The 21222-nt window shown below is 36.7% G+C and overlaps 3 protein-coding genes across 3 annotated transcripts; 1 reads left to right on the forward strand and 2 right to left on the reverse strand.

Moving 5' to 3' along the window:
- Positions 1-4764: 4764 nt before the first annotated feature.
- Positions 4765-6477, forward strand: LOC104216480 (probable L-cysteine desulfhydrase, chloroplastic). Its single transcript, XM_009766529.2, has one exon. The coding sequence runs from the start codon at positions 4929-4931 to the stop codon at positions 6297-6299; it is 1371 nt and encodes a 456-aa protein (XP_009764831.1). The 5' UTR covers positions 4765-4928; the 3' UTR covers positions 6300-6477.
- Positions 6478-6947: 470 nt separating this feature from the next.
- LOC104216479 (uncharacterized) lies at positions 6948-10059 on the reverse strand. The gene is made up of 2 exons (XM_009766528.1): positions 9671-10059; positions 6948-8252 (listed from the first exon to the last, which is right to left on the reverse strand). Exons 1-2 carry the CDS (start codon positions 10012-10014, stop codon positions 7382-7384), a joined length of 1215 nt encoding a protein of 404 aa, XP_009764830.1. The 5' UTR covers positions 10015-10059; the 3' UTR covers positions 6948-7381.
- Positions 10060-11513: 1454 nt separating this feature from the next.
- Positions 11514-20815, reverse strand: LOC104216478 (uncharacterized). The gene is made up of 10 exons (XM_009766526.2): positions 20579-20815; positions 19694-19753; positions 19279-19380; positions 17977-18053; positions 17507-17630; positions 17093-17157; positions 15762-15831; positions 15356-15431; positions 12619-12709; positions 11514-11988 (listed from the first exon to the last, which is right to left on the reverse strand). The coding sequence occupies exons 1-10, from the start codon at positions 20799-20801 to the stop codon at positions 11866-11868; spliced, it is 1011 nt and encodes a 336-aa protein (XP_009764828.1). The 5' UTR covers positions 20802-20815; the 3' UTR covers positions 11514-11865.
- Positions 20816-21222: the final 407 nt, after the last annotated feature.

Consider the following 21222-nt stretch of genomic DNA (forward strand, 5'->3'; position numbering starts at 1 on the left):
GATCTCATGTGCTGGTAAGTGTCTGGCCTAACCCTGGCGAGGTAGTGAAGAGGCTAGGACTAGACTCCAGATAAACATGTGCAGTTATATAATATATGGCGGAAAAATAAACAGGAATACGCAGTTTAACATGGGAAGGGGTACATGCTTCGGGGGAAACATATCAAGACCAACAGAAACTTAATAAAATATGAAAGGACGACTCAATATCTACAACAATACAATAACAATATTGTTGCGGCGCGCAACCCAATCCCTTATCATTTAACATTGTTGCGGCGTGCAACTCGATCCAATATAATATCTGTTGCGGTGTACAACCCGATCCAATATAATATCTGTTGCGGAGTGAAACCCGATCCAATATAATATTTGTTCGGCGTGCAACCCAATCCAATATAATATCTGTTGCGGCGTGCAACCCAATCCAGTCTTGTAACAACATCTAACTACCTCAGCTATAACCAAACTTGTTGCAACATCTAACTACCTCAGCTATAATCAAACTTGTTACAACATCTAACTACCTCAGGTATAACCAAACTTGTTACAACACCTAACACCAAAAATCATCAACCTAAATATTAGTAATATCAATTAAGAACACAATGCAAGGGAACCACAACTCACAATAGCCCGGCAAGAGGGCAACATAATGATATCTTCTCTTTCTCACTTTTTCTTCACAATTCACTTCACAACTCGAACCAATACTCTAAAGTTTTAATTATCACTTATACTTTCACAATTTGTTATACAACTGGAGCCAACGCTCCTCAATGTTCATAGGTCACAATTCCTTTCCACGACTTTACACAACAAATATGAATCTTCACCAAGGCATGAATAATACAACGAAGTCATGAAAATCACAATATAAGATCCACGGTCATGCTTGACACCAACGTATAGATACTCGTCACCATGCCTATACGTCGTACTCAACAAGAAGCAAATAGCAAATAGGACACAACTCCTAATCCCTCAAGTTAAGGTTAGACCAAACACTTACCTCGATGTCTCGAACATAACTCAATCTTCAATTATAGCTTTACTCATTGATTCCACCACCAATTCGCTCGTATCTAGCCACAAGTTACTTAATTACATCAATAAACGCTAAAGGAATCAATTTGAATGCATGAAAATGAGTTTTCTATAGTTTTAACCAAAAAGTCAAAAATCGCCCCCGGACCCACATGGTCAAAACCCGAGGTTCGAACCAAAATCCGATTACTCATTCCCCCATGAACCCAAATATATGATTTGTTTTGAAATCGGACCTCTAATCGAGGTCTAAATCCCCAATTTTTGAAAACCCTAGGTTTTACCCAAAACACCCAATTTCCCCTATGAAAATAATTGATTTGAAGTTGAAATCATGTTAAAAGATGTTAATGATTGAAGAAAACTATTTAAAAATGACTTACAATTGATTTAGAGAAGAAAGGTTGTTTGAAAAATCGCCTCTTATGTTTTTGGGGTTTTGAAAAATGAAAATAACTAGAAATCCCGTCTATTTATACCCATCTCAGGCCCCCTGTGCAAACCGCACAAAATGGACTGTGGCCGCACAAGCCTTCCTGAGGTACTGCGGTCCAGTGCCCTGTGCGGACCGCACGAAATGGACCGCGGCCGCACAAGTCTCCACCGCGGACCGCAAGAAATCAAGCGCGGTCGCGAAGGCTTGGCCTTGCTCACCGTGGTCCACACAAATCCCACCGCGGTCGCGGAGTTCTCACTGCGGCAGCGAAGTTTCCACTGCGGACCGTGTGACCTGGCTTCAGAGACCTGCAACTTTTCCCTAAGTTCAAAACTTCCCGAAACACACCAGATCCCTCGAGGCTCCTAACCAAACACACGTACTAATTCAACAACATCATACGAACTCATTCGTGCGATCAAATCGCCAAAATAACCTCAATAACAATGAATCAAACCTCAAAATCAAGAACTTTTTCTCAAACTTCATCAAGTATCAAATTCAGCAATTTAGGTCCGGATCACGTCAAACGACGTCTGTTTTCAACCAAACTTTACAGAAATGACTTAAACCATATATAAGACATGTATCGGATGCCGGAACCAAAATACGGGCCCGATACCATCATGTTCTAATCAAACTTCATTTCAAATTTCTTTAAACAATTTCAGAAAATAATTTTCTTTGAGAATTCATTTCTTGGGCTCGGGACCTCGGAATTCGATTCCGGGCATACGCCCAAGTCCCATATTTTCCTACGGACCCTCCGGGACCATCAAATTACGGGTCCGGGTCCGTTTACCCAAAACATTCACCGAAGTCAAATTAGCTCATTCTATAATCAAAACTTATCGTTTTTCACAGATTATCATATTTAAACTTTTCGGCTACGCGCCCGGACTGCGCATGCAACTCGAGGTGTCTCTAAGTGAGGTTTTCAAGGCCTCAGAACACGGAAGTTTCGTTTTAAAATAAGTGATGACCTTTTGGGTCATCACACTACATATAGGATACATTTTTTTAAAAAATTATTTTAAAGGAATCATATTAACAATAAATTTTATTAGAGACCCTTTGCTACCCCTTGGTTGTGAGACGAACATAATTCAAAGGCAAAAGTAGACTAAATTTCCTTCATACGTATTTTGAAGGAATTATAGTTCAATTCAAATTAGTTTTTTTTTCCTCTAAATTTTGGAGTACGTCTTTTATGGTAAAAGGATATAGAAAAGCCAAAATTGTTTATTTATAGTAAATTTTAATAGTTCAAATATTATGAGTTTCTATATGATTCAAATAAGGAAATATTTTATAAGCAAAATTTTATTTAATTTAAAAATTCTATATATTAGGAGAATAATTAAATTACAACTTTGTCTTATGTGAAAGTTATTTTTAAAGGGTAAAAAAGGAGAACGATATTTCGCTAAGGGTCTTCGTGCTTTTAATATAGTATAGATAAACAACAATCCCAACATAACTTATTCTAATATAACTTATACCGGTATAAATCGTATTCCAACCAAACGATCTCTTAAAGTACAAAAAACAATTATATTATTATCTTTTTTGCTTATCCTACTATGCTCGCCGGAATCGATATATGCAAAAATACATAAACAAGTAGCATAGATTTCTTATTACAACAACAATCCAGTATAATTCCACTTAGTGGGATCTAGAGAGAATAGTGTGTACGCAGACCTTACTCTTACCCTGGGTAGAGAGGCTGTTTTCAAATAGACCCCCGGCATTCTTCCCTCAAAAAACTTCTCACCTTGTTCTCGGGGAGACTCGAACTCACAACTTCTTAATTGAAAATGGAAGTTGCTTACCATCGGAGCAACACCTCTTGTCATTAGATCTCTTATTGCGGCGTGGTATTGATGGTTACTTATTGTCTAAATCTAATATTACACATTTAAAATTTTATATTCATACTAGCTTTAGCTGGCATTGGAAAGGCCTACTTTCCTTTGTTTTCTTTATGTTCAAATAGAAATGGGTAGAAATACTACCTGACTTTTTTCTTTATGCAATACAAATTAGCAAAAATATAAGAAATCAGCAGGAAAAACAATTAGAAAATGTAAACGATGACACTATGTTGACGTTGGAACCGTGATCAGCACCGGCATTATCCCACTAGTATGTTTATTCGATCAGATATTCGGATAGTATATAATATGCACAGTCAAATCTCTCTCAAAAGTCTTTTCTTTTTTTCTTAAATTTCGTGTCAATTCAAACTATATCATCTAATATGAAACGGATGGAATATTATAGAGAACATATAATATAAGATAACATAAAAATTTGATTCCAAAAAAAACTTAACGATTGTAATAAAATATTATTATAAAGGATGATGTTATAGAAAAGTTTGACTATATATATAGTCAGTTGTCAACACTAATTGTTCTATCAGACATCATTAAAAAAAATCACAAGATTTAAAAGCTGGAAAAATTAGAAGAAAAAAGGATTATTACGACATGCAGAGAGTAGAGTCTTATTGATCGAATTCCTACTTTGCCTAGGTAGAAAATATGAGATAAAAAGTTACAACTCGAAGAATCAAAGTTGAAGACCACTCCCTTGAAGTTTCAAACTGGTAATATGATCGAGTCGTTCTTCCATCTCAGGTGTTATGTGATTCTTCCAAGCTTTAGGCCTGAGTAATTAATGAAGAATTGCTATTGACCCACACAAAATCTATTTTCCATCCCATTCCTTCATCTTCTCTCCCCTCCCCCATTCAAGGAACTGAACAGCCAAAGTAAACAAATGTTAGAACAGAGTGTTAAATATATTAGAACCCAGTAAATCGGGTAAAATGGAGAATCTAATATATGAAAAATATAGAGTCCCATGGGTGGGTGGGTTGCCTTTTCTTTTTCCACCCAAAAGACGACGACATACCGGAGGTGACTGTCATGGCACTCTATATTTTTTATATATTAGATTCTCCATTTTTCCCGATTTATTGGGTTCTGATATATTTAACACTATTCTAACATTTGTTTACTTTGGCTGTTCAGTTACTTGAATGGGGGAGGGGAGAGAAGATGAAGAAATTGCATTTGTGTGGGTCAATAGCAATTTTTCAATAATTACTTAGACCTAAAGTCATTTCATTCGTTATTTGCCACGACATCAGCAAGAGAGTTACACACTACCTACTAGTGTGTCAGAGAAGGGTTCAATAGACACACTACCTACTAACGTTAGGTGTTGAATAGGAAACAACCTTAGTTGAGGTGTCTAAGTCAAAAAGCATGACAACTTTTAAGTGGTTGTTTAGGTATTTGGCCTAGTCTAAAACACTGTCTAGCACTGTCTCCCGCAACCAAATGAAATACACTAATTAATTACTACCAACTTTTTCATATTGGATTGAGCTCTAAGAAAGTCGTCGCTTTAGCTGATATTTCTGAGTTCCACCATGTTTTCCTCCCCTAAACTCCGCTATGAAAATGGCCCAACAACCACCTCAAAACCCGAATCTAAACCCATAACCGGAACCGAAATTGAGGCAGAGTTCTCACACCACGACCTCACCGTAGCCCGAATCAACAATGGCAGCTTCGGATCATGCCCGTTATCAATAATCTCTGCCCAACAACAATGGCAACTCCAATTCCTTAAACAACCCGATTACTTCTACTTCAACACCTTCAAACCCTCCATGCTTAAATCTCGTACCTTAATCCAATCCTTAGTCAACGCCGAAGATGTCGACGAAATCTCCATCGTCGATAACGCCACCACTGCCGCCGCAATCGTCCTCCAACATGTCACTTGGTCTTTCTTTACTTCCAATTTTCAACCCGGTGATGCCGCCGTTATGCTCCATTACGCTTATGGTTCCGTTAAAAAATCCGTTCAGGCGTATGTTGCACGCGCCGGCGGCAAGGTAATTGAGGTCCAGTTACCTTTTCCGTTATTGTCGAATGAAGAAATTATTACTGAATTTGATAAAGCTCTTAAAATGGGGAAAATAAATGGAGGGAAAATTAGGTTAGCTGTAATTGATCATATTACTTCTATGCCTAGTGTTGTTATACCTGTTAAGGAACTTGTTAAGATGTGTAGAGATGAAGGCGTTGATATTATTTTTGTTGATGGTGCTCATGCTATTGGAAATGTTGAAGTTGATGTAGGTGATATTGGAGCTGATTTTTATACTAGTAATTTGCATAAATGGTTTTTTTCTCCGCCTTCCGCGGCATTTTTGTATTGTAAGAAATCGGATAAGGTATTGGATTTGCATCATCCTGTGGTATCAATTGAGTATGGGAACGGGTTGCCAATTGAGAGTGCTTGGATAGGGACGAGGGATTATAGTGCACAATTGGTTATTCCGGAGGTACTGGAGTTTGTGAACAGGTTTGAAGGCGGGATTGAGGGGATAAGGAGAAGGAATCATGATAAGGTTGTTGAAATGGCGGAGATGTTGGTGAAGGCGTGGGGGACGAAATTGGGGACGCCACCAGAAATGTGTTCGAGTATGGCCATGGTGGGAATGCCTGCCTGTTTAGGGATTTCTAGTGATTCGGATGCTTTAAAGTTGAGGACTCATTTGAGGGTTTTGTTCAAGGTTGAGGTTCCGATATATTACAGAGCGGCATTGGAAGAGGAGGTAAATCCGATAACAGGTTATGCTAGGATCTCCCATCAAGTTTACAATACCATCGAGGATTATTATAGGTTTCGAGATGCCATTATCAAGCTTGCGAACGATGGTTTCAAATTGGGGCGAGGTGATCAGGCAGGATATGGAGCGGCTTCAAATTTCCGAGGACATGGCCCTTGATCGGAAGGTGTGGAGGTCGAGCGGGTTGTAGGTTAGGGGGTAGTCAAGCGTTTCTCCTCGCTGTGCCGGCTAGTCAAATAATGTTTTGTCTAGGATTGTTAGCGGTTTTTGTTGTATTTCACATTTTGGCCTTTTCATTTATTTGTTGTATTTTACAATGCTGATACTATTTTTCTGATTTCTGTTGTTGTTACGGTACTATTTTCTCTAAGTCGAGGGTCTCCTGAAAACAGCCTCTCTATCCCTCCGGGGTACACTCTACCCTCTCCAGACCCCACTAGTAAAATTCTACCGAGTTGTTATTGTTGTTTATATTAGGGAAATCATTTTGAGCAAAAGCTCTAAGTACAGACAAACAATGTGTTGGTAAGCTGATTAACAACAGTTTGAGTATAAAGAAATCTCATAAAGTTTCACATATTCATTGCTAAATCCCCTGAGGCCTAAAGTAAAACAAAAGGCAGCTACTTGCATTGGAATTTAGGAGCAACTCCATTTTGCTAAATGTCAAAGCATCTTGATCTGATTTGTGAAAGGACAATTCAGAAAAATCAAATATTCCTCTGCACTATGAGCCTTACTAATTTCACAAACTGCAATAATCATGCCACTACTATCAAATAGCGTTGTGCGTTGATAGTGTATATATTCATTATTTAAATGTATCTACTATAGCAGGTAACTCTTCATCGTGAACCAGTTAAATTACAGCAAAAGGCGGTCCGATGCGTAAAGCATCCTACATTCACGCAGGATCCAGGGAACGGCCGCAACCCAAAATAAAATAAAATTCATTACATTGTTTTGTATAACTTAAACCCTTTATCAATTTGTGACTCCCGAGAACCAATTGCCACACATACAGTGGCGTAGCTACATACATTGAAGGATGGTCAACTAAATATCCTTCATTGAAAAAAAAGTTAATATTAAAACTTATATTGTGTGTATAGGTCAAAAATTGTTTGTTGCAAGTGTATATTAAATTTTGAACACCCTTCGTGAAATTCCTGGTTTCGCCACTGCACACATGCACACAGTAACATCATTCATCAGCTATAATCTGGTGTCATATCATACTGTCATTCCCATAAACCCTTAACTTTATTAGTGTGCTTGAAATCATAAGTCATTACTAGACTTCTATCCATTCTCCTCAACACAAACCTCTCAATCAACACATAGCAACTGAATCTTCTCCATCCACTACTATTTTCTCTGTACTGCTCAACTTGTTTAATCCCCCCTTGTTTTTGCCATCCACCTCTTTCTTGTTCCCACTTCATTCTTTCAACTATTTCTTCTCTCAATCCCACACTTGTTACTTCTTTTCCATCTTTATCATAGCTTCTAAACCATATTACTCGTTCGACGACATTTTTATCATCCCATGTTGCTTTAGTTCCAGCAATTAGGACAACTTCAGTGTCAAGTGCAACATCAACAAGTACTGAATTCCCTTCATTAATGTAATCATTTTGACAAGTGAAAAACTGCTCCCATTTCTGCTCAAGTGTCATTTCATAGAACATTGATCTCTTCATCTGTTCTTTAAGTAATACTATTCCATCTTTAATAAACATGAAAGGACAATACCATTTCCCTATAACAACAACTTCTGAACTTTTACAAGATGGTGCGAAATTCAACTCTGGAAGTTGCTGCCTCAACTCAGCATTGAGGCCTAATGCATCATCATTTAATTCATAATTTTTAGGAGTTTTAGCACAAAGATGCCATCCTTTTCTCCTTAGAAAGTGCGGTGGGAAACCATCTGGTGCAAGAGACTTAGCGAAAAAGTTTCCTTTGGCACTGCAACCTGTATCATATGGACAAATCTGAAACTGCTGATATACCTCATCTGGATCTAATGGCTTCGGTTTAACGTCTCGTACACATCTGCAGAAACAGCATGTTTGCTTTTCTTCCTCCTTTGAACAAGTAAATGCTTGTCTGCGAAAAGGCGATTCAGAAATTGTAAGATGAAGGAAAATATTATATATATGGAAGTATTAGTTAGAAGAACTCATAATAACGGAATAAGATGCAGCAGCAACAACAACAACAAACGCAATAAATTCCCACAAATGGGGTCTGGAGAAGGTATTGTGTATACAACTACCCTGCGAGCGCAGAGATGCCGTTTTCTATAGACCCTCGGCTAAAGAAAAACAGAATAGGATGCAACAACAAAAAATAGAAGATGGAGATTTGAATGTTAAAAACTGGTTCAATGCACCGTACAAGAGGCGCTGTCCTCGGAGTACATTTCCATCGGGAGTACTCTGGTTGAAATAGCAAAATGACATCTTACTAACAAGATGCAGCAAATCACTCACGAATCTTGTAATGTAAAAAGGCAGCTCGGTGCACTAAGCTCCCGCCATACGTAGGGTCCGGGTAAGGGTCGGACCACAAGGGTCTATTGTACGCAGTCTTACCTTGTATTTCTGCAAGAGGATGTTTCCACGGCTTGAACCCTTGACCTCCTGGTAACATGACAACAACTTTACCAGTTACGTCAGGGCTCCCCTTTACGAATCTTCTAATGTATGCTCAAAGAAAAATTCTAGAGACCTCTTAAATCTCTCAACTGCTTCTGTAGCAATTTAATGTGAATAGAAAAGAGACTTTGGAGGAGAGTGAAATGATAAAGATTCAAAAGGATGAAATCATGGAAAGTCAAAACTATATGGGTACTCAACTGATGATTCCTTGAGATGGATGTATCCTACATAGATTGGATACATTTTTTCGGCTATGTTGCTCGGACTCTCCAAAAATGTCGTCATCTGCGTGTCAGATCCTTCAAAAGTAGTGTATTTTTGAGGATCCGAAATAGGTGCTGCAGCATTTTGAAGAGTCCGTGCAACATAACTTTTCGGATAATGTTGAGACTTTTTGACAATAGGCACATAAAAAATTTCACTCACTCAATATAAAAACCAAACATAAGATTCATTACCTTGGATTTTATCCAGGCAAAGAAATAAACCAGAAAATGAGTTTTGCCAGAATCACTTGTTCTCCACTACAATTAATAAAAGCCAAAGACACAATACTAAGGCTGAACTTTGATAAGTTGTTTTCTTCTAAATTTTGCAATCAGGACTCAGAAGATCATATTTATGCTATTACTAGATTGAGTCAAAAATTTGAATCACATAATTAAACTATCATACGAGACTAAAAAGGGTGGGGTCCGGGGAAGGGCCGAACCACAAGGGTCTGTTGTACGCAATCTTATCCTGCATTTCTACTTTTCACGGCTCGAACCCGTGACCTCCTGATCACATGGCAGCAACTTTACTAGCTATGCTAAGGCTCCCCTTCTATCATACAAGATTAAATGTGTAAATACAATAACATACCCCTTGTGTTTTCCGTGAGGCTTGATAGCATAATAATGATTGGATGACAATGGCTTATTAAGAACTGGAATGAACATTACATCATCCCTTTGAATTCTCATGTTTTGATCATCACTACGAGTACGAGAGTTCATTGCATCGGTCCTTTGGTATCGAACAGTCAGCTTCTTGTTCTGAGGGAAAGGCAGGTCCCTGACATCATAACTTTTACAAAGTCCAAAACAGCAATAAGTTTCAGAATCCTCATCTTGAATCACTAAGTAACCTGAATTTGGACCTTCAGGAGATAATGAAAGAGCATCTGGATTCTTTTGGTAGTAACAAAGAGGCCTTGTTACATACATATTTAGGAAAAAACTAACTGTTTTAATTTCTGTCTGGAAATGTCTTTTGAGGATGTATATCATGTTAATAATCTTCTATTTCTATTGCCATGATATATATGAAGAATAGTCAAATTCAATAAGATAAGATAACTAAGGCAACTCATTTCGCTGTAGAACCAGCTAGTCAACATGTTGATAAACCTCTTTTTTTTCTTTTTGCCTTCTGTTAGTCTTAGGTTGACGTTCTGCATCTATCCGTATAGGTGCTACCTTTAGTCCGGTGCACTAAGTTCCTGCTATGTGCGGTTCCAGGGAAGGGCCGGACCACAAGGGTCTGTTGTACGCAGCCTTACACTGCATTTCTGTAAGAGGCCGTTTCCACTGCTCAAACCCGTGATCTCCTAGTCACTGGTACTACCTTTAGTATTTTAAGAAAATATGAGGAATTTACTCCAAGTGTGCTCCACATTTCTTGTGTTTGAAGGATATAATGGAGACCATGATCTTGTTTACAATTCAAGCTTTTCTACAAGGACAGCTTGTCATATAGTCAAAGCTGAAAAGAATAATTTATTGTTTTAGTGGCATTGGTCTAATATTTACATGTTTCTATTAATCTCAGACCTACCATATAAACGAACATTTTATTTGTTTGAAAATCAGCTGGAGATGTTTTTGGACGGCTTAATCAAGAATTTTTAATTAAGGGAAAGCAATTTTTCATTTAAGGGTCCTGCTTATAGTCAATTTTTCTGGCAATTTCTGATTATTAGCAAGCCAAGAGAAAATATCTCACCCCTATAACAATTATATTTGGAAGAAGGATATCCAATTGTAACTCAATCTAATCTCTCTTGAGTTTTTATAGTTACTCAATAATTTTACTTTCAGGAGAAATGGGTTGGATCCAGGCTTTGGCAACGAAGGACCTAAGTTTTTGTAGCTCAAATCACTTGTGTGTATTCAACACACATATATGTGCCATCTAGGTATAGAATTTAAAAAGGAAAGAAAAGACTTTTGGAACATATCAAAACTACTCTTAGAACTTTTAGGATCATGACATTTCTATAACTATACGAGCATGTTATTTAGGTTTATAAAAAGTTTAAATTCAAGGAGTTTCCAACTATAAAAAAAGTTAACATTCTTTTTGCAAGAAACTAAAAGGAAAAGAGTGCCATATAAGATGGACGGATTGAATAATAAATCATCTCCACATTAAACCCGTTGACTCGCGGCCAACACCATCATACTTATTCATCATGCTTCCATGTTAATATCTCCCTTAAGGTAGGCATATAGGAAGGAATGGAGAGATCCGGAATGAAGAAATCAACTATGAAAGAAGACAATCGCCTCCTTCTGGTTGATCCTTTTTTCGACTACCTCATGGCCCTCGAGGGCCGCGGCAACTAGAAAATTGTGGGATGCACGAGCGAGGTGCATAGCATTGTGTAGAGATTAGAGAATAGAAAGCTCTTGGTTTCAACTAACATTGAGCAAAAGAACTCTCAGAAGCAAAAACACACAAATTAGATTGCCTTCAAGGCAATAACTTAGCATTTACAACTGCTTTTGCAAAGCAGGTAGAAGTGATGAATACATATGGTACACCATAAATACCAAACACAATGAAACGCTATGTTAGTGACATGACTTCATGCATAACTAAGAAGCATTGACAGTAAAGACGATACAGATGCAGCCTCTTTACAGCAGCAACAACACCAGGTCATAAACTAAGCCATCCGCTTCATAATCGACAAGCCAAACCTGTTCAATCACATTTGAAATGTCCCTCATTTTTCTGAAAACTTGCTCCAAGAAGCCTCTTATGTCTGATTGGTGCCCTGCTGCTTCATAACTTCATCTTCCCCTCCTAGTAGCCCTACTAAACATGTCTTTGATATTTAGGGAGTTGGTCTCCACTTTGGCCTTTTTAGTCTGTCTTTTGCTCTTACTAGTCTTTTCCCGGTCTTCACTCTTTCCCTGATGATTTGGAAACATAAAAAAAACAGTGATGCACATCGCAAATGAAAAACTCAAAAGTAAACAAATTAAGCAGCATCTCATATACATAGACAATTTTCATGGCTACCCTTTGAGTTTTCCTTCCTTTTTTTTCCACTCTAATGTAAACATGCAAAGCTTCTAATAGAGTATATACATCATTGCCGGAGCAAAATGCGGGCATCAACAAATACAAATATCTTCTACCGACTAACTTTTCGTGACAAATTTTTCCTTCATCTGCCCCACGGGAAGGGAAGGAAAAGAAAAAAGATAACAGTATTTCACTTTCCACTTCCCTAAACCAAAACTTAGCTCTTCATGCAAATGTAGGCTTCGCCTAATAAATTGCATCAAATATTACAGTAGGCTAACCCTGGGAGAGAAACACATGCCAATTCGTAAACGTAATATATGATTCAATTCGATCTTCTCATGATACATTAAGACAAGCATCTTTTTGAATACAGGATGATATTATTCTTGCACAGTTTATCATCCTTGTTCTTGCACAGTTTATCATCCTTGTTCCCGGTGCCGTCTAAGAGAATACTTACTAATCACCAAGTCATGGATCAGATCCAGTTTAATAGTGGCAGGTCTCCTTACCTGTTCGTGATTGAAGGACTCAAAACCATTTTCCATTGGTGATGAATGTAATTCAGAATTTGATGCTTTTGTGTCATCTTGCAAATCTATGCTGCAAAAGTACTCGTAAAAGTATTATGGTTAGTAAATTAGAGGAAAACCTGTAAAGAAAAAACTCTGGGATTTTTACTGCATAACAAGACCATCAACTTAAAATGTATGATGTTAACATCAAAAGGAAGACTCTAACTAGGAATAGGTCCTCTGAACAAGACCAATCGGCCCCTTCTCTAATCCAGAAAGTCCCTTTGTGCCTTGTAATTCACGCAATAGCATATTGCAGGCTACCAAAAAGCAGGTGTTGACACATACTGAATTTCACAATGATTTTTGGCGTCAGAAGCACACCCATCCGGATATCATCTTTAAATATTTGTAATGCTTCAGCTTCAAATTTTTGTCACAAAGAAAACTATGGTATTATGAAAAGAAACTGGAAGTTGTGTTACTCTTTAAAGAACAATTAGAAGCAACCTTGAAAGGCTGAAGGACGAGTGCCACCTTATTAATATCTAATGGCCTATCCTGTGAGCAATAAGACAAAAGGCCATACTTCTTTTAAAAGCTTCAAGTATAAAAGATCTAGTTCTCTCAGAACTAATGTGAATTTAGCTAAGAATAGAACATGATGGAAGCAAAGAATCCTGCGAGCGATACCAACTAGTTGCCATTAAAGCTTTTATTATTACACTTATATTATGTATGTTTGTGAATTAGGGACTTGTTTCTCCTCTTAGAAGTGCGCAATTTAAAGAACCTCTAGTTTTAGAAAACTCGTAAGTCACTTTAAAAGACAAACTATTCAGAATTGGAATAAGATGGTCCAATACAGCTGAATAGGTACGAATGAATTATACAGTCGACCCCACGTCTTCGACTAGTTTAGTGTTGAGGTTTAGTTAATTGATTGATTTTGTTAGTATTACTGGATTGGTACCCCTAAATCACCACATTCGACCTACACAAAATTCAGGTTCTTTACCCATGTCACGTCAACTCTTGGGCTCCAAATACTTTCTCGAGGATTGTCGTCATGCAAGTGCAGTGCTCTACAAGGCATATTCGAGGCCTGCGCTTGAGGCAACGCAATTCTAAGTCACGCTTTACCTAAGAGGTTTGGGCAAAAATACATCAAGTGTATACTTTTTTGCTAAAGTTTTTCCCTTTTGTGTTTCTAGAATCTAGAGAAAGGCACTTTTTCTTAACCTTTCTTTTTATATTTAAGAACATTTTTGGCAAAGTGGTGGGTTTTTCAAAAGATTGTCCCTCATTGGAAAACCTATAGAAGTTGACCACATGTTTAAGTAACATGTTTAAGTAACAGATCTTGGACAAACGGCATTCATGCACAAGTACATGGTTAAGTGGCAAAGGAATCTGGACAAGTGTTTTGTAAAACATGCAACCACTTAAAGTATGACACGTAGCATGGTTAGATCCACCTCCCATCCCTATGAATAGCCTAATTATTGCTCTGCTCCATCATTATGACTCCATCGTCATACATTCTCTCTAGCCTAATTTTCTCTTGCGATCATTTTTCACCAACACTCTCTCAACTGCTCCTCTTCATTTATTTTCCTAACTTGCTGGTTTGTTATTTAATTTTATTGTTCATACTCTCGGGGAAGGCTTATTTAATTCTGGAAAAAAAAAATTTAGCAGTGTGAAAGTTTCCCCATATTAAAGAAGCCCTCCTCTAATTTTCACACTATTTCAACAGTATAAAAGTTTCCCCGAAATAAACAAGCCTTCCTATATGAGGAAGCACGAACCGAGAAATTAAAGAACAAACCAGCAAGTAAGAAAAGAAGGAAAAGCTAAGATGAAACGATGGCATCACTCTATCTTTGTTAAAGATTGATAATGTTGGGTTCCATGGTTAGGCTATTTATAGAAATGGAAGTGGCTCATAATCATGTCATGTGTAATAGGTTAAGCGGTTGCATGTTAACCTCCCCTGCATGTTAGCCACTTGTATAAATTCGTTTGTCACCTAGCAATGCACTTATGCATGAACACCACCTAGCTATACTTCCTAGCCACTTGCCCAAGTTCTTTTGAATTTCACTACTTTTTGCCCTTAATTGACTGTATCCTGAGAGGTAAGTTGGCCAACACAAACCTATTTAATTTGTCTTCCTTAATTACCCAAAAGAAAAGAGAGACGAGATTATGAAGTTAGCAAGGTATTTATCTGACTCCTTCCTCCTCTGTCTTTCGAATGCAGCGACCGTGCAACATTGATCACTGACAATTGATAACCCCTCTGTTTTCCAGTAGACTTCGTGACAATCTTTGTTTTTCTTTTTCCTTTAGAATTAATTTTTCCTGTACTTTCAAACATATTTATATTTTTAATATGCTAAGAGTTCTTTTATGTTTCATTTGTATTTTGATATAGAAAGGAATCAAGGATATCTTATTATCGATAGTTGGATATTTTTTTTGGAAGCTAAATGTGAATTAAACAATACATAGTAACGCAGACAGAGTGTAAACTAATGAAAAAAAATTATAAATTAAAGGAAAGAAAATAGGTCCGGAAAGTCGTTTGCCTCGAGAGGCATATGCCTCGCGTTGCACTTTTGTATTTTAAAATATTGTGTAAAAGCATAACTCTGGTTAACTATACCTAGACAGTAATTTTAAAGATAAATAAGAAAAAACTCAGCCATTTATCAGTTAAAGGAAATACCTTAATTTGCCACAGAGGAGCTTCAACCAAGGCTCGTCCTTCAAGTACTCTCCAATTATTGATACTGCATCCGATACTGTTCACTTCAAAAACATTAATTAGCATAATCATCTTTTAGCTTTCACCGAATTGGTTAAAAAAACTTATTTCCTGGTTGTTTAAAAACCAAGGATAGATTAAAGAAAAGGGGGTAATGGCCCATTCAACTGATAAGATATTACTTGAGGAGTTCCTCAAACAAAGAACAACAAGAAAAATGTCTTTGATTTATAACAAGGTCCAGAGCTGGCTATGAAAGAACACGAAAAATGCCTTTGATTTATCACAAGGACCAGAGCTGGCTATGAGAATTATAACCTGTAAGTGTAAGAATCTTAACAAACTCATTATTCAGAAAGAAACATACATATTTCCTTCTTATCTCGAGCAGCGTAGTTCTTATCCAATGTCAACAAAGTCTTCTTTAATTGGATTACCTACAAATATCTTAACAGTCAGAATACAGACATGGAAACATGAAAAAGTAATGATGTTGATAGGCATATGAGAGAGTACTCGATTTCTAAAGATGGATAGACCATTGTAGACAAAGAAGACTTCACTAGATATAAACAAGACACTACCAACAAATGTACACTTAATCTCCAATAGCCAATGGTGATATCTTAAAATGGCAGTACCACTGGAAACTCTTAATGTATACCCACTTCTATTAGAGAACCAAATTTACTTGAAGCACATATCAAGATCAAATCATATTTCTAGAAAGCTTCCTTTTCTCTCTCTTTTGTACTTAAATGAAAAAGCGAATTAACAGGAGGAGATTTTCACATTTAATCAAAGACATACTAGCCATTCCTTTTTCATCGGATTACAAGTGATTGACTCAACAATTGAGAAGCAAACAGATACTAGTAGATGTAGTAGAATGTGTATTGCATTCATATCCATGAAAATGGCAGTCCCTTTCTCTTCTCCACTTTCTATATTGTTAAAATCATTCAACCATCCAAATCCAAGCTTTTCCTCTTGGATCCACAAAAATTTTCTAATAAATATATCTAATATCTTAACCAAAACATAAAAAATCATCTTTATTACAACAAAATAGAAGTGATTATTAGTTCCTCATATGTAGGACTCTGGATACGTGTTGTCCTTTAGCCTTTAAAAATAAATATGACTTATGTTATACCCAAGCTGTATCGTTTACATCTGAAAAAGTCCAAATAAAAGCTAGATGATAACACACCCACTGCAGTTCTAGCTGTTTCTTTTAGATATGAAAAATCATTGCTCAAACCTAATGAATGAGCAGGGAGCAGTCGAGTTATATCATACCAATCAATCAAGTCAACTTTCCACTGCATGGAATCAGAGTGACTGCCAGATCATATGGAAGAAAATTTCTTATATAACTATATGGACTATGTCATAGCTTTCATGACTTGTACGACCATCTTCACAACTCATTGTAGACCCAACTAGGGAAATCCATCTACAAGCTAAACTATTACAGGCCATTAATAGGAACAAACTATGAGGTAGCTTTTCATACTACTTTCAGATAGGAAAGATCAGATACTGGAGACTCAATCACAAGAAAGGGACAATTAAACTTCTAATCTCCAGCAAGTTATGATTTCGACACTGAATGCTAGAACAAGATCATCACAGCACATTATTGCAAAGTAAATAACCACCCTATATGTGGGTCAGTAAGGAATGAAATCTGACCTTGAAGCATAACCATTTTAGCACCTTCTCATCATTAAGCCTGTAAAACTTCGTGTTTCCGATATCTGTGGACACAAAAAAAAAAGGAGATGGATAAGAAGATTAAGCATTAACTAACTTGAACTTTTCATGTCAAACAACTTGAATTAGCCTTTCACACCAACCCAAAAAATAAATCATTATAGCTTCAAATGCTTTCTGATTTACACCATGATATATCTACCATTTCCATGTCTTTTTCTACTAAAATTTATTCGCCAAACAACTTTAAGGCAGATCTTAACAGAAGGATTTGATGTGAGGTACATGGATAACATCTCTATCTATAGAATACTCCATAAATATGAGATGTCATGCCATCTAGCATTATAAACCAAAATAAAAACTGATTATTCTGAGACAGTATATTATCACCTTTGACATCACAAACCACTTGCATGCAGTTCTCAGCAACAGAAGAAAGATGCTGATATCCAGGATAGCCTACGACATAAGTTATTTCATCCAATTGCCTAAACTTTCCTAGATCATCCTTTTTCTGTTTGTCAGAATAAATAAAAGCGCAGTTAGAGAACCAGCTAGCCAGTAGCCAAGTGGAAGACAGTTGTCTCTGGTTAATGTTGCATGCAGCAAAAGAACTTCGACCAGCCAAAAGAGAAAGAACATAATCCGAATCTTATGTAGTCATTCGAGGAAGAGAGCAATAGAGTCTTGAAAGTGCTTTAAAAGCAGTTTTTAATAAATAATACATAAAACAACAATATGTGTAAGCTACACATGTACAAGCATTACACTTCTCTACTATATGAATTTTAGCTAGCAGTTTCTCTATATAAGAAACTTATTGCAGAGAGATACATCATTCAGAAATTAGAGATTAATACCTTCATTCTTGCTTCTTCGAAAATAGGTAACAGAACAAAAACTGGATCCACTGGAGTTGCAGTATATAATCGGCTATCTGTTTTGAGAAATAAATGAGAATACAGAAAAGCTAAACAAAAAAAGAAAGAAACTAACACTTCCTCTAGAAATCAAGATCAATGGCATTGAAAGTTTTAAAGAGCAGAAGACAAACCAACAGGCTTCTCTACCAAGAGCACAAAAGATAAAGTATAAGCATACCAGTTATCCTAAGCATGAAATTAAATCAACGTCTAGTAAGCAAAAAGAAAGATTCCGCAATATGCATTAAACATGATATCAGAACATGGTTCATTCAGAATTTACAAATAGGGCCACTATAAACTTTTTTTTCCCGACAACTACTAAACTCGAGTTTGGTTCATATGTGCAACTCTTCTACTATTCTCTCCGTTCCATTTTAATTGACGTGGGTTCCATTTTAATTGACGTGGGTCGACGTCCGCGAAGCATATGAGTAAAATGTTTAATGAATTATTACAAGTATTGGCTTCTGGAGAGAAGAATGTAAATATAACTTTCTCCAAGAAATTTAAAATAATAGTTTGAAATGTAAGAACAAAGAAGTTGGTTGAACCGAATGAAGAGTGTTTTCCATATTAAGGAAGGAGTCATTGTTTTTCCAGATAAAATACAAATGAAATTTAGATCACTGACAAGTAGTTGTTTTGAAATCTGAAATAATCAAAGGGAAGTGCACACAAGGATCAGAACCCTCAATCTTGCTCGTTTGAGACATTGCAGGTGGAATCGGAGCAATGCATAGGAGAACCATGTCTATACAACAAAGCCCAAGTTGGACGTGTAGTAGGGTAATTCATTGGACTATGTCAAAAGTAAATGAGATAGACCAAACACCTAACCTGTATCCAGGTTGGAATAAAAATTTTAATTTTTTGTTTTTGATAGGCAAAATATTTAGATTATTTTAGAGAGGTAGTTTTAATCCTCCTTGCAGGTTGGTTCAAATTTCCACAATGCTTCATGAGAGGTAGTCTTAATCCTCCTACTGCATCCTCATCAAATCTTTCGCATGGAAGAATGAATCACACAAAGAACATTAAACTTGAGATTTTAAAAAAAAGATGTTTTTATTTTCAATTCAAACACTTACTCTATGAAGTGAAGCCACTGTCTAGGACTACATATTTCCTCTAACGCTTATCATTTGGATTATCGAGAGAACTAATGGACAGCGATAGAAATGTCAACTTATCAGCTTTTGAAAGGGTTCATTAGATCAAGCTCAGACAAACTTTTACCTTCACACACATAATCCCCAAGGAACCAAGACCCATAAGATTGCTTGAACCAGTGAAGTTCTTGAAGAGCTCCATCAACACAAATGTAGCATGTTGCATTTCCTGTCACAGAGGCGAATCCAAAAACATTATGTCCATCAATCTAAAGTTATTGCACCATTAATACAAACCTTAGTGACATAACCAGTTCCCAAAAGATAGTTTGACAATCAACAGAATGTTAGAGCATGGTTAACAAAAAATAAGCCGTAATAATTTCGATATATCCACCAATAACAAAGTCTCAAGCCACTATAATGAAAGCATTAAAACCCAAAGAAAAACAGTAAACAAGTACGCATAAAGAAAGGCAACATCTTAGAAAAATAAAGATACAATTAAATAAGACAGTGGCATGAAAAGTGCAGGAATTTACCAGATTTGGGATGTTGAAGAGATAATAGCTGCCCTACCTTGTTCCCATCCTTTGAAGGCTCTGCAATGTTAAACTGAGTTACAGTTTGTAAAATATAAAATAAAAATGTTAAACTGAGAATCTTCATATTGCAGTCAAGTTAGTAAGGAGATTCTGGAACTGTAGTCTAGGAGATTGACATATCATTACTACCAAGGACCAACAACGCAGCAAGAGAGATATAAAGATAATGCTTTTTCAAGATGAGTTTTGTTATCTTTTCAGAATCAAGATTCAACTATATGACAGGTCTATCAGTTTAATGACATATCCGGAAGGACCAACAAGTCATGAAATCTTGGATATTAGTGTTCATCCTTGCAGATGAAGCTTACAATTAGCTACTGATATCTTAAGAAACAGTAATTATACATGCTTAAGACACTCCGTTTAGATGGGAGGCACATCCCAAGATTTGAACTTCATGGATCCGAGTTCAAAATTCCACCAGAACTCATTTGATTTATTGGGTTCAATTATTTCTACTTATTTATAGAATTTTTTAGCACAGACGGCGAAGCCAAAGCTACTGGAGTCAAATGAACCCGTACCTTACACCATATCCGCCCCTGCTTTAGATTCCAAATGGATGAAGATATTCAAAGAAAAGCAATATAACACAAATAATGTACTCAAAATTCCCATCAAATAACAGGCAAAGCATATTTCTTAGGGCACAAATTATTCAATCTAGATACAAAAATTAAGAACCATAGTACCCAACCGAAAGTTTCTACCTTTTCTGCTACACAATACATAAACAAGGTGCAATATGTAAGTGTGAAATGTCAACGATAAAAAAAGGAAGCGGCAACGGAAACGAGACACAAATTAAGGACGGAGTACCTGGTGCAATAAGAACACGAACTTCATTGATACCCTCCCACCAAGCCATGGAACCCTTTCTCACACAAGTATAAACTCTATGAGTTGAAGCAGTGAAATAAGGAGTGAAACTTACAAGTTGATTAGCAGGAGCAAGTTTGCAGCCGAAGGAAGAAGAGATTTTGTAGGAATTTGGAATTGGCGCCGAAATCGGTCGGGATTTTGGTGCGAATCTCAAGTCCATTCGTCACCCTAGTAGTAAGTGGTTATTAGTGGTCAACAAAAAGTGATTTTTTTCTTTTATTTTTATTTATCCCTTAATGAATGACCAATAAAGGATCTATTAAGAAATTTGATACTTTGTAGTTGTATATAGTCAAAGTATTGAAATTTTGGAAAAGAACATTGGAGCTTGAATTTCTAAATTATTTTGTACTATATAATTTTTTAAAATCGTATTTTTCCTTATTTCATGCTATACAATTTGTTTTCTTTTTAGCGCTGCCACACCTCCTTTTTGCGCGCCTACCCCGAAGGATAAATGCGTGAGGGAGTTTTTTCAATTTAAGTGACAATATTCGAAATGGGATTATTTATTTATTTCAGAGTCGTCACTTGGGAAAGGTTTGACTTTTGGTGTCCCAAGTCACCGGTTTATCTTGAAT

The sequence above is a fragment of the Nicotiana sylvestris genome, chromosome 10, assembly GCF_000393655.2.
Source record: "Nicotiana sylvestris chromosome 10, ASM39365v2, whole genome shotgun sequence".
NCBI classification, from domain to species: domain Eukaryota; kingdom Viridiplantae; phylum Streptophyta; class Magnoliopsida; order Solanales; family Solanaceae; genus Nicotiana; species Nicotiana sylvestris.

Bases quoted from the DNA above. Each gene is read 5' to 3' on its own strand.
- LOC104216478 (XM_009766526.2), bottom strand. From the start codon at position 20,801: ATGGACTTGAGATTCGCACCAAAATCCCGACCGATTTCGGCGCCAATT. The intron at 17,631-17,976 runs GTATTAATCTCT...TCTGACAAACAG, and splicing joins TCGAAGAAGCAAGAATGAAG to AAAAAGGATGATCTAGGAAA. The intron at 15,832-17,092 runs GTCAGATTTCAT...AGATATTTGTAG, and splicing joins TAAAATGGTTATGCTTCAAG to GTAATCCAATTAAAGAAGAC.
- LOC104216479 (XM_009766528.1), bottom strand. From the start codon at position 10,014: ATGTATGTAACAAGGCCTCTTTGTTACTACCAAAAGAATCCAGATGCT. The intron at 8,253-9,670 runs GTATGTTATTGT...GCCTTTTCGCAG, and splicing joins CCTCACGGAAAACACAAGGG to ACAAGCATTTACTTGTTCAA.
- LOC104216480 (XM_009766529.2), top strand. From the start codon at position 4,929: ATGTTTTCCTCCCCTAAACTCCGCTATGAAAATGGCCCAACAACCACC.